Source organism: Schistocerca cancellata, chromosome 6 (assembly GCF_023864275.1).
Source record: "Schistocerca cancellata isolate TAMUIC-IGC-003103 chromosome 6, iqSchCanc2.1, whole genome shotgun sequence".
Classification (NCBI taxonomy): Eukaryota; Metazoa; Arthropoda; class Insecta; order Orthoptera; family Acrididae; genus Schistocerca; species Schistocerca cancellata.
Genome location: NC_064631.1, coordinates 509,617,667 through 509,631,952, shown reverse-complemented (window position 1 = coordinate 509,631,952; position 14,286 = coordinate 509,617,667). Strand labels below are relative to the sequence as shown.

The window sequence follows — 14,286 nt, the reverse complement described above, 5'->3', positions numbered from 1 at the left end:
AGCAGCAACAGCAGATTCGGCTGACTAGAAGAGCTCAGTGAGGTCGAACATGAAATATTCACTGCATCTCTTGAGGAAATTAATATTCCTGTCCGGGCTGTTTTTATTCTGAAATAATCAATTTATTTCGTGATTCAGCTATCAGCTAATTTCGCCATATTGGGCATTTTCTATGTGCCTCTACCGCTTGGATCACATCAAAAATCTGTAATCATACAGCAGCTTATATTCCATACTTCTGTTTGAAGGACGCAACATCTGATAGTCTCCTTAACTCTCAGTCGGTGACAATGTTTTACAAAATAAACTGTATCATGGGATATTTACATACTCCGTATTCCTACTACATTTTCTAAATAGGCATTTGGACAGAAATATAAAGCAATGACTACAGGTTATTCCGATTGTTGTTTACTATTTTTTGACATGAAAACTTCTTTACCAAATCAAAACATAACAATGGCTTGTTTGAAAACTAATGTCTCGTTATCGCAACAGCTACAAATTGCATTGCATCTGTTAACTAATTAAAAAACTTTAAAGTACATTGAAGATAATTAGGAGAAGTGCAGTTATGTGCATTAGTGTCCAAAATAAAAAAATTAAAGGAAGATTAATCATGTAAGCTTCAAATGAAGGCAATTTCACAAACGCTGAACTTAAGCAATTTTTCATTCATCCACACATTCGAAGCAGATTGAGCGCCTGCAGGATGCAGAAATATGTCGTTTGCTGTTTATACAGGCCGCTTCAGTCTTCTTATACAATGTATGAGGACACAGGAAATACCTCTTTAGTTTCGCTGGACCAATCTTCTGCACTATGGAGGGTAACTGAACCTCTGAGTTCTGTAGGTAGCTTGCAGTGAGTAACCTTTCATTTAGATACATGTCGCACAGTTTCTTGAAAGACCTTGCAGGAAATCAAATCTTGAGAGGTATTTATTGTCGCTGAAGGCTGACAGAAGTACATGCTAATTTACGACAGCAATGTTCAGAATTCCAAAGAACACTGTCATTGGCCAACGACGGGTGTACCTACTATTTGAAACGTTCATACAGTTTGGATCTAATTCGTCAACATACTGGTTTGTTAGATTATAAAATAGCATTATTTCAGTCTTAGGGGAGAGTGGGGCAAGTGGATACGTGGGCAAGTTGATATAGATGGGACTGTAAGCTAACACGCATGCGCAGGGCGGACATGAGCGAGTAGAGGCTGTTGTTTACCGCGACGCAGTGCCACACGGCGTCCAGCTATCAACAGAGTACTCTACGCGTTTTTATTGTTGAAACTGTGTTTTGATGAGTAGAAAGTAATTGTTGGCTAGTGTGTTTGAGTTGGCGTACCAGCAAGAGGATATTCTTAAGGAAGTTCACTTTTGGCTCAGTTAAACGCCTGTTCCTTGGTAAGAATTTCATGATAATTTCATCTTTCTAGACTTTATATTTTAGAGACTTAAGTCTGACTTAAGAAACACTTATTCAATGGGGCAAATTGATACGCGTAGCTGGGGCAAATTGATACAGTGCATCAACGTACCCCAATATTGTAAAAAATAGAGTTTTGTCTTTTCTTACAGAAACATGGTTCGAAATTATACCAGGAAGACAGATCGAGGGAAAGTCCCGAATGAGACCTTTGGAAAAGCCTATGAAGCCGTCAAGACCAAAACCATGCCTTTACGGGAAGCAGCTGTAGCCTTCGAGATCGACAAAATGACATTGTTTAGATTTATAAGAAAAAAAGATGAATCGCAAGGTGAAACGGGGTATGGCAAACGAAGACAAATTTTTCCAGACCAATTAGAATCTCAACTCGAAGAGTATATAATACACTCTTCTAAAATCCGCTACGGACTTATACCATAAAACATCAAAGTTTTAGCTTACGAACTTGCTATGGTTAATAGGAATATCTTACATTGCCTGATTCATAGATTAACCATAAAATGGCTACAAAGGACTGGTTTAGCTTATTTATGAAAAGACAACCTCGACTATTAATTAGGGAGCCTGAGGCTACGAGCCTTAGTCGCGCTACCAGTTTTAATAAAGCCAATGTTGATCTATTTTTTGACAATTTGAAGAGTACTTTAGATAAATACAAGTTTGAACCTAAGGATATTTGGAATGTCGACGAGACCGGTGTGCAAACAGTTCAGAGACCAAACAAAATCGTTGCTCAGAAAGGAGTACGCCAAGTAGGGAAAGCTACGCCAGTGAAAAGGGGGCAGACTGTCACTATGGTATTGGCTGTCAGTGCCGTCGGCAACTCAGTCCCTTCGATGTTCATATTTCCAAGAGTATTCTTCAAGGATCACTTGATCATAAACGGACCACCAGGATGTAATGGAACTTCGTACCCATCCAGATGGATCACATCTGAATCGTTTTCGAAGTTCATTAAACATTTTCACGGCCACGTAACAACTTTTGCAAAGAGAATGGTATCGTCATGTTGTCGTTTCCCCCGCACACTTCCCACCGCCTGCAACCGCTTGACAGGTCAGTTTATGGGCCTTTGAAGAAATTTTACTTCGCTTCAGTCGACGACTGGATGATCAACAATCCAGGGAAAACTGTAACAATCTACGACATTCCTGGCATAGTAAAGATGGCACTACCTAGAGCAATAAATCCTACAAATATCATATTTGGATTTCAAGCAACACGAATCGCGCCATACAACAGGTAAGTGTTTACTGATGATGACTTCTTGTCCAGCGCAGTCACGGATAGAGAGACGACTTCACAAGACAGCACATTCAAGATTTCTCAGGCTGGGACAAGCAACGCTGATGGTCTACAGTCCAAAGTGAACCGAACTGAGACCACAACTGCAGTTCCATCTACAAGTAAGGATGTTTCCCTAGGTGTACTCACTGTGAGCCCTCAAGACATCCGCACTTACCCTAAAGCTGGAGAGCGAAAAATATCAAAAAAGGGAAGAAACCTTTAAAATCAGCTATCCTTACTAGCACACCAGTAGCGGAGAGACTGGAAGAGGAAGCCAAAGAAAAGGAAGCTAAAATGGTAGCCAAGTCAATAAACGCCAAAAAAAGACTTTTTAAAATGATAGAGAGACTATGGAGAAGAACACGATGAAGAAAAAGAAATGCGTCCCAAAGAATAAAATGAAGGTTGCATCAGAGTCTGAGCAAGAGAACGACACTTTGTGTCTCATATGTTTGGAACCATTCTCCGAAACCAAGCCAGGTCAGGACTGGATACAGTGCATTTCTTGCAAAGAATGGGACCATGGGCCCATATAGAATGTAGTAAAGACTGTAAGATGTACACTTGTATTCACTGTACATCTGACTTTATAATCAGTGGTTCTGAGTAGGTTATGAACACAATCTCATGATCTGTGTGTTTAAAATAAGTCAATAATATGTCTTACGTTACCTTTGTACCATATTCTGCTTAATATGCGTTTTCAATTATCTATTGAGTGATTATTTGCCACCTTAATGTCAATTAGCTTATTATTTATACATTTGTATCAACTTGCCTCTCGCTAGTATCAACTTGCCCCCATGTGGGGAACATTGATACACTTTGCAGCATTAAACAAATATTTCAATTTTGGGAGATATGTGGTAAATCAAAGCGTCGATACCATAGAAAAGTGCACAACTAATTGAAGTATAATATCATAATTTTCCCAGTTAAAACAAAATTAAAACAAAACTGTAAAAAATAAAATCTGAAATTTGTCTCAACATGCCCCGCTCTCCCCTACCTGTCTTATTATTAGGGCATTTACAACGATGCATAGATGAAATTAACACCACTGTCTTACTTTTTTTGGGCACACGTGAAACAAGTGGCGTGTCTGTAGTAAATCAATCTTCACGATTCTGTTGTGGCAAGAAAATTAATGGAAATATGCTTTTATTTTTCTACAGATTGCCTACATAAATTAGGTTCCGTTTTTCAGTCCGATTTACGATTCTGCAGTGGCAACAATATTAATGGAATTGTCCTTAAATTTTTCTTCATATTGAATACATAAATTAGCTCCCGTTTTTCAGTCCGTAAACAACTTCTACTGAGCTGATATATGTCCAAGTACCTTCGACAGGTTTTGCCAGTCAAATTAACCTCTGTGCTGGTAACAACAATTTCTTCTTCTCAGACGACAGACCCATCCCTTCGCTGCCTTTGTCTGTACATATGTGGGCAGCTAGGAGATAATGTGTTCTGGTGTCACATAATATAATGATTTTGAATGCCAAATTTTGATACCATTTACACTTTAAATCTGCATCGTCCATGAAATCCTAGCAACATTTCGCCAGTACAGAATTTTTCTTCAAAGCAGCAGCAGTCGTGACTGTTTCTTACAAGTGAATTAAACCCGCCGAAACATGAAAACAACCATGCATGAGCAATTCCTATTAGACGGAGGGGGGTCTGACAGCCGATCACTTCCAGTCATTCCACCAGGAAGGAGGTATACGGCTCTTGTTGTCTGTAGTTCAATCATGCCTAGTTGGTCAATACCGCGGTTCGATCGCGTCCGCATTGTTACTTTGTGCAAGGAAGGGCTCTCAACAAGGAAAGTGTCTAGGTGTCTCGGAGTGAAAGCGATGTTGTTCGGACATGGAGGAAATACAAATAGGAACTGTCGATGACATTCCTCGCTCAGGCCGCCCAAGGGCTACTACTGCAGTGGACGACCGCTACCTACGGATTATGGCTCGGAGGAACCCTGACAGCAATGCCACCATGTTGAATAATGTTTTTTGTGCAGCCACAGGACGTCATGTTACGACTCAAACTGTGTGCAATAGTCTGCATGATGCGCAACTTCACTCCCGACGTCCATAGCGAGGTCCATCTTTGCAACCACGACAACATGCAGCGCGGTAGAGATGGGGCCAACAACATGCCGAATGGACCGCTCAGGATTGACATCAAATTCTCTTCACCGATGAGTGTCGCATATACCTTAAACCAGACAATCGTCGGGAACTTGTTTGGAGGCAACCCGGTCAGGCTGAACGCCTTAGACACACTCTCCAGCGAGTGTAGTATGGTGGAGATTCTCCGCTGTTTTGGGATGGCATTATGTGGGGCCGACGTACGCCGCTGGTGCTCATGGAAGGCGCCGCAACGGCTGTACGATACATGAATGCCATCCCCCGAACGAAAGTGCAACCATATCGACAGCGTACTGGCGAGGAATTCGAATTCATAGACGACTATTCGCGCCCCCATCGTGCTATCCGCGGTAGCGGTCATCCACTGCAGTAGTAGCCCTTGGGCGGCCTGAACGAGGCGTGTCATCGGCAGTGCCTGTCTCTCTGTATTTCCTCCGTGTCCGAACAACATCGCTTTCACTCCGAGTCGCCTGGACACTTCCCTTGTTGAGAGCCCTTCGTGTCACGAAGTAACAATGCGGACGCGATCGAACCGCGGTATTGGCCGTCTAGGCATGGTTGAACTACAGACAACACGAGCCGTGTACCTCCTTCCTGGTGGAATGACGGGAACTGATCGGCTCCGTCTAATAGGCGTTGCTCACGCATGGTTGTTTTCATGTTTCGGCTGGTTTAGTGACACCTCTGAACAGTCAAAGGGACTGTGTCAATATCCACAGTCAACTCTATATTCAGGAGTTCTGGGAACCGGGGTGATGCAAAACTCTTTTTGATGCTTGTATAAGCTGGTTGTTTAGAGTGAATGTGATTGCGACAGAATGTCGGCACTGTAACTTCACACTAGTACAGACCTGGTGGTTAACTTGCAACCAAGACGCGAAAATATATCGAATTTAATTCCAAATCTTTCTGTTATTTAATAGCTAATTAAACCTGACACTACAAAACATTTGTTGCAGCTATTAGGTACGTGTAATGCGACTGGCTTTGCTACACTTTATCCAGTCGAGAAATACTATTCGTTACGTGAAATTCGTTCGCAGTTGCGAATACGGACAACCATCATCTGTATAATGGAATGCCGACAATGAAATATGTGCTGCACCGTCCGTTGAACCCGGGTTTCCCGCTTTATGCGAGCGGTCGCCTTAAACGCTTTGGCTAACCGTGCACGACGTACGGCACAGCCAAACACAGATTAGATTAGATTAGATTAGATTAATACTTGTACCATAGATCATGAATACGACACTTCGTAATGATGTGGAACGTGTCAGGTTAATAAAAAATGTCTGTACAAGATATTACATTACACAAAATATTGCATGACACTAATGTTTAAGTTGTTTTTTTCCCTTAATTTATATCTAAAAATTCAGCCAATGAGTAGAAGGAGTTGTCATCTAGAAATTCTTTTAATTTATTTTTAAATGTTAGTTGGCTATCTGTCAGGCTTTTGATGCTGTTTGGTAGGTGACCAAAGACTTTTGTGGCAGCATAATTTACCCCTTTCTGTGCCAAAGTCAGATTTAACCCTGCATAGTGAAGATCATCCTTTCTCCTGGTGTTATAGCTATGCACACTGCTGTTACTTTTGAACTGGGTTGGATTATTAACAACAAATTTCATAAGTGAATATATATACTGTGAGATTACTGTGAGGATCCCTAGATCCTTAAATATATGTCTGCAGGATGACCGTGGGTGGGCTCCAGCAATTATTCTAATTACACGTTTTTGAGCAATGAATACTTTTCTACTAAACGATGAATCACCCCAGAATATGATGGCATACGAAAGCAGTGAATGAACGTAGGCATAGTAAGCTAATTTACTGAGATTCTTACCACCAAAATTTGCAATAACCCTAATAGCATACGTTGCTGAACTCAGACGTTTCAGCAGACCATCAATGTGTTGCTTCCAGTTTATGCTCTCATTAATGGACACACCTAAAAATTTTGAAAATTCTACCTTAGCTACAGACTTCTCTTCAAAGTCTTTATTTATTACTGGAGTTGTGCCATTTACTGTACGGAACTGTATGGACTGTGTTTTATCAAAATTTAAAGAGAGTTCGTTTGCTGAGAACCACTTAATAATTTTGTGAAAAACATTATTTACAATTACATCACTTAGTTCTTGGTTTTTGGATGTTATTACGTCTAAAGTACAGAAAACCGCTTCTAAACTGAGTTTATCGGAGCCAAGCCAGGCGTTTGCGCACGTAACTTTCTAGGGCTTCGGATGAGTCGATATTGGTCTTTAGTTTTTATTTTCATTCTGCCATCCGCTTTTCAGTACAATAATCAATGCTGGTACGACAAACATGAGCTTCACGTGGCTACTGGATTGATTGAGTCCTCGTCTAGGTAGGCACAGTAGAGTTTGCACAGTTTTACAGAAATATGTACGCCGTGCTCTCTTGTACTCCAAATACAGAGAAACTGCAGTCGATGCTTGTTGCAAACAGAATGGGAATTTGCCTTTGTCATCTCACAGTGTGCCATTACGGGAACATTTGCAACCAAACGATGTTGTTTGTGCTTGTGTTACTGATGCTACTGACTGGCATCACGCATCACTTTGTGATAGGGGGGAGGAGGTTATTTATTATCAATCATACAACACGCAAAGAGTGTTGTACTCTGTATATATCCGTGTTTGTTCCACATCCATTTAGGCCAATGTTATCTCTAATTTCTCTTATTCGATTTTGTGTGTTCTCGTGACAAGCAATGCTGCTACCTCTCAGCAAATCGTGATTGTATGGCTCCTGCTTAGAAATAACCTCTGCCTTCTTGTCGGTAGCGAACCTTTCAAGAGCTGCCAAACCTCTGAACATGGATGTACAGTGGTTACTTGTGCTATATAAAAATTTTAGGACAAAATACCTACAGCTGTACCTAATTCTGACTGTCACTGTATTGGAAAGAACAGCTCCCCATATCCATCAGTAACAATCACAAAACTAACATTAGTTACAGAAAATTCTTTTATTCAATAATGCTTCTTCTAGCTACTGCCACTATTAAGTGATAAAGTGTCCATAATGCTAATTAACTGAAATTTAGATATTATACAGGGTCTTCTATGTGTCAAGCGCATGTAATTTGAACAAAAGACGATCATATGGGTTTCTATATGTCTTCCAGAGTAAATACCACAGCTGGTAGGATTTTTGGATGATGCACTGGTGCGAAGTAAATGCACACACACATCGTTAATAGACACCTTTAATATACACAAAATTTCGCACCATAAAATGCCGCTAGGTTACGATGCAGCCCGCCAAAACAGAATGCAAAGAACTTAGCAACAAGACAAAATGTATCTCTCTGTGACAATCAGTTGATGCTGTCGACTTCCACAAGTTTAAGTTGAAACCTCCGTGACTTCAAGCCAAGTACATATTATGAAAAGATGGGTCGGAAGGGCAATGTCTGAGTAAAAAACAAGTGAAAGATGCTTATATAGCCATGGCAACAAACAACTGTAGAAAACTACTGTCACACTATGTCTACTGCACATTATAAAAGAAATCATCAGTTTGGGTTGCAATTTGACAGATTGGCCACTTATTAGAATGAGCGCCTGAGAATAAGATTACGACCCCGAAACTAGTTACAAAGAAATAAAGTATAAATAGATAAAATAAAAACAACAAACAGTGACACTGTGAAGCTGCTACTTCCAAAACAAATAATTTATCAGTTGCTGGCCTGCAGATATAATAATAATGGAAAAGGTCAGGGAAATCGAAAGTTGATATATGACTGGACAGGGCATGTTATGACACAGTGTGGACGGAGAGCAGGGTGAGCCGCTCACTCACCAGGGTAGCCGAGTTCGCCCTTGGGGCCGCGGGGACCGGGCAACCCCGCCACGCCGGGGAGTCCCCTGGAGCCGGGCTCGCCGGGGAACCCCCGCTCGCCGCGGTCCCCCTTGGCGCCGGGCTGGCCGTGCAGTCCGGGCGGCCCCTGAGGACCCGGAGACCCCGGCACGCCCGGCGGGCAGTACTCCCGCGTCGACTTGCAGAATCCCTGGATCGCCACCAGCTGCAACACCACAACAAACAAGCGCTGTGAAGACAGATGGTTAAACACGAGACTGGTACTGCTACCCATTTCACAGTGATTGACCTCTGACTTATACCTCACGTTTCGCTTAAAGTGCATGATCGACGTCGATGTGTTGTACCTTGCCGGAAAATTGGAAATGTTTACTTTTATTTCAATTGCAAATATTACATTTTAGTTGAAAAGGGGATGATATAAACGGTAATATTTAAGAGAAAGCGTACTTCTTCGAGCACCTTTTGCCGAGTGTCTAATTTGAGGAGTGATTAAAGGCAGATCGTAATTTGTTTCCTTTGCTCAGTTTAAAGATACAGGTGGGTTTTGGTTGCTGTCTGGTTAATCACTTTGTCATAATAATGGCGGATGCAGATTCCCACAATCTGCCTAATAGTAACAAGTATGAAGAAGACGAAATGCGGAAATGGAATACTATTGTTGCCCTTCACAACTGCTACGTTTTTAAAATAATTTTACATAAATTGCTCGTATCTCGTGTTTCATTTATTTACGTTTGCGTTTTTTGCAGCACGTGGTTGCTTATACCATGCTGCCAAAATCGCTGAGCAACATTTACTTTCCATTGTTCTTTACTGATTACGTATTGCTTGTGGCGGATATAAGGGAGGATCTTTAAATTACAAGTCCATTATCATCTAGAAAGAACTGGCCTCCATTTAAACATCCAGAACGCTGAATACTGCGAAACGATTCCATCTCCTGGAACTGTACAAATTAATGGTGCTTTTGTTACTAATGTGGACACATTCCGACATCCATGTCCTTGACTACAGAGTTATGGCAATGTAAATGAGGACGTCACAGCAAGAATAAAAATGGACTTTAATAAGATTCAGAGACGTGGCTGGTATTCTTCATGATAAGAAAGTGCCTAACCACCTAAAATCAAACATATGCCGCACATTGGTGAGACCAGTTGCAGTATACAATTCCGTGTGCTGAAACACACTTAGACGTCGTCAGCACTCACTACGCGCCGTGGAAATGCAGTTACAGTGAAGATCATTAGGCATTTCCCTGCCTAACCGTATCAAGAATACAATGGTCCGGCAACTAGCTGGAGTGGCTCCAGTCAATGAGAAGACGCAAGAATGGAGACTTGGATGGCATGGACACATCATATGGCCACTAACTATTTCCGTCATTGGCTCAGTTTATCATCTAACTGTTGATGGCCAGAGACAACGTGCAAGAACTGGGCACTAAAGACGCAGAGTACGAAGTTGCCATTCTTCACCGATGAGTTGGCGCTTATTGCGGCATTACGACAGTGGCAGCATGCCGCAGTGACAAGTGCGCTCTGTCTCAGCTTTGCATGGACTGGAGTTGCTTTACGAACACTTAACTGACAAACACTGGGACTATTCATTAGTAATGGCAATTGATGTAACCAACCAAAAAAAAAAAAAAAGAATCAAGCTTTGCACCCGTATGTCCTTCGTCGCAATAGGGAAGCACAGTCTCAGTGTCTGGCGTTTTAAAATGTAGCGGTGAAACAACTAATCAGAAAATAAGGCAAATATAAAACGTAATATCTTGAAAGGGTGAAAATAGATTTTTCTCCTAATTACGGTCTGGCTTCTATGACTCCTCAAAGATGACACGCACCAGAAAAATGCTCGAAAACGTACATGCTGTCTTAAACATTACCACGTACGACGCTCCCTTTTCAACTAAAATGTAATATTCGTTCCTCAAATGGAAGAAGACATTTCCACGATTCCGAAAAGGTACAGCAAATCGATGTTCGTGACGCAATGTAACCAGAATACCTGCTCTAAGTCAGAGATCAGTCATTATAAAATGGATAACTGATGACGCTATCTAGTGCAGCAGTTCCCCAAATAGAGATAAATTTACCCTCAAATGTAAAATAAAATTTTCACGAAAGACATTTATTTTCGAAAAGATCATCTTCATGATGTTCTCGTTAGCCTCAATAACATACATAGCAGCCAGTAGTTGCCTAAAACTTTTGAAGTCTGACGCAATTTGGAGATACCCACTTCTCCTGAACGGATTGTTAGCACGACGTTATCTGAAATTTATTTTAATTCGGATTTTCCTAGGGGCAGACATTTTGAATCGTGTAGTACGTAATACTCATGGTGCAGTGGCTAACAATGAACTTGTTTCCCGGCAGAATGCAATGCGTATGAGCCAGCGCTTTCCGTCAGGCGTGACAGGCCTACTGGTTGTGGACGAGTCTCTTGCGTTATACGTTCTATTAAATCAGTTGCTTCAGGTCAGAAAAAGTTTGTGTGCAAATGGATATTAAGTGTACTAAAAAGCTGTGATTGTGCGTCATTGCCAAGGAAGATCAACTGTTAATTGAAGCAGTGTCCAAACCGTGTTGTTGATCGCCCTTCGCATTGAAGCTAAGAATGTTCTTCTTCGTAGTCCCTTATATGTTTAGTTGTCAGGAATCCCAGGAATGTTCTTCCATGCGATCCATCAGTACTGTACAGTAACAACACTTTGAACACACTTCTGAGACAGCACGTGTGGACTGAATAGTTAGCAGGCTTGCGGTTTCGTCTTCTGGGAACACAAATTTCCGCAACGTATTTTCAGTTTTGTGTCCCCAACGATGTAAATCACCGTATCCTGTTCGAGCGGCGCAAAATTCCTGCTCCAAGGAAGACACAGCTTTAGTCAGCAACTACCGCAAGACGTGCCTCCATTGGATCTCTCGTCGTTCATTATTCCGCCGGTCCACTTCTGCACAGAACGCATTTTGGATTCTTTCTCGAGAAAAGCAGAAATAATTTATTATTTCACTTGAAGGACCTCATAATTTTTAATGCTCAGCGTCAAGTGCAACTTCCATAACCATGCAATTCCTTAGATAAATCATTGCGAAATTCGTCTTCATCGTCTGATGACCACTAGGCGGTAAAAAATCTGCGATGGCTGTTCAGATTGTCTCCTAAAACGTTTAGGTAGATAGAGAACAACAGAAGGCATAAGAAGCTTCCTTGCGGAACGTCAGACATTACGCTTCCTTGCGGAATCTCGGACATAGCTTCTGTTTCGCTGTACGACTTGTTGTCAGTTACTGCGAAATGTGACTTTTGTGATACGAAATCGCGAATCCAACGGCAGAGCTAACACTATGATCGACAGGAACGCAATTTGATTAGAAGTTGCTTGTGAGGGACGGTGCCAAAACCCGTCTGGAAATTAAAATTATCCAATCATCTTGACAACCACTGTCGACAGCACGCATCACTACGTGCGACTAAAGAGCAAGTTGTGTTCACAAAAACGATATTTTGTGAGTACATGCTGATTAGGTGTCAATAAATCGTATTCTTCGGAGTATTTAATATTTTTGGAACACAGTATATGTTTCAGAATCCAGCTGGAAATTCATTTCAATTAAGTGAGGACATAATTCAGCGGATTACCTAGATTTCCTTTCCTGTGTACCGGTGTGACCTGTGCAATTGTGAAGTCTTTAGATACGGGTTGTATGAATCTGCAGATTTCCAGTAGGCGACCATTGCTAGTGGATCCATTCAACCAATTTTATCTCAATTCTAAGCGCTGCTAGTGCTCTTGTGAGCCTTAATGCAAATCTGCATCACATCTCGGCATCCAAGGCTATGCATTCCACGTCCGCTCAGTGCGACAGCTCGTAACAGACTCCCGCCACTTTCGCACGCAAGATGCTTTCCCTAGCCAACGTTTTCTAGATCTACGTCTGCGTCCATACTCTGCAACCCACTGTGAAGTGCGTGGCAGAGGTTGTTTCCCGTTGTACCGGTTATTAGGAATATTTCCCTATCCATTCAGGTACGGAGCGCGGAAAGAATGACTATTTAAATGCCTCCGTGCACGCTATAATTAATGAGCCTGTCCTCATGAAATCTATGGGAGCGGTATGCAAGGGGTCGTTGTGCATTTCACTGGTTCTTGAAGCTTTGTAAATAGGCTTTTTCTGTATGGTTAGCGTCATATCTTCAAATGTCTGCCAATTCTGTTCTCCAACATTTCTGTAACACTCTCCCAAGGGTCAAACAAACCAGTGACCAATCGTGCTGCATTTCTCTGTACACTTTCAACTTACCCCTTTAGTACCATTTTCTAGGGGTCCCGGCACTTGAATAGTAGTCTAGTATGTGTAATCAATCTCCTTTGTGGACTCACTGCATTAGTATTGTGCCATTAAACCGAAATCTGTCGCGTGCTTTGCCAGCAAGTGAACCTATGTGGAGTTCCATTTCACATCCCCACAAAGTGTTACACCCAGGTATTTGTATGAATTTTCCCATTCCAATGTGACTCTTTGATTTGAGTCACAGGATAACTCGTTGTTCCGTTTTGTGAGGTGCACAATTTTTCATTTCTGAACATTTAAAAGTAGTTGCCAAATTTGCACCATGTTGAATTCTTATCGAGACAAGCAGCTTTATTCAGACAGTACTTCAGAGTAGATAACTGGATCATCTGCTAAAAGTCTCAGATTACCATTAATATTGTCTGCAAGGTCATTAACATACAACATGGACATCAAGGGTAAGAACACAAAGCCCTGGAGTACAGCCGAATCACTTCTACGACTGTCGATGGCTCTCCATCCAGGATAAATAACACGCTGTGTCCTCCTAATCAATAAATTTTCAATCCGTTTACAATTTTTTTCTCATACGACATACGATCGTAGTTTTGATGATAAGCGTAAGTGTGGCAAAAATGTTCAAATGTGTGTGAAATCTTAAGGGACTTAACTGCTAAGGTCATCAGTCCCTAAGCTTACACACTACTTAAGCTAAATTATCCTAAGGACAAACACACACACCCATGCCTAAGGGAGGACTCGAACCTCCGCCGGACCTAAATGTGGCACCGAGTCAAATGTTTCCAAAAATAGAGAAATAGTGCATGTATTTGAGTGCCTTGTTCCATAGCTTTCAAGATGTCAGGTGAGAAAATTGAGTTGGGTTTCGCATGATCGATGTTTTCGGAATCCACGCTGGTCGACATGGAGGAAGTCATTCTGTTGGAGAGAAGTCATTAAGTGTGAGCTCAAACTGTATTCGAAGATTCTACAACAAATTGGTGTTAAGTATATCGCACGTTAGTGGATCACTTCTGCTACTCTTCTTGTACATGGGTGTGACTAGTGCTTTCTTCAGATAATAGGTCGCGGTTTCTTGTTCGAAGGTTCTACGGTGTACTGTATAAGGGGCAGTCAAATAAAAAAGTGACACATGGAAAACAGTAAGTAAACTGTTTATTGTTACGAAAGTAATCGCCGTAAGTGTTAGTGCACTTTTCCCAGTCTGAGATAAG

The 14,286-nt window shown here is 41.6% G+C and overlaps 1 protein-coding gene across 1 annotated transcript in view; it reads right to left on the bottom strand.

The window, feature by feature from the left end:
* The window catches only part of LOC126088406 (uncharacterized), a 992,980-nt gene that overhangs the window by 466,100 nt on the left and 512,594 nt on the right, over nt 1-14,286 (bottom strand). Inside the window, exon 6 of the mRNA XM_049906546.1 lies at nt 8,727-8,949. Coding sequence (XP_049762503.1) covers nt 8,727-8,949 — 223 coding nt within the window. The remainder of the gene's footprint in view (nt 1-8,726; nt 8,950-14,286) is intronic.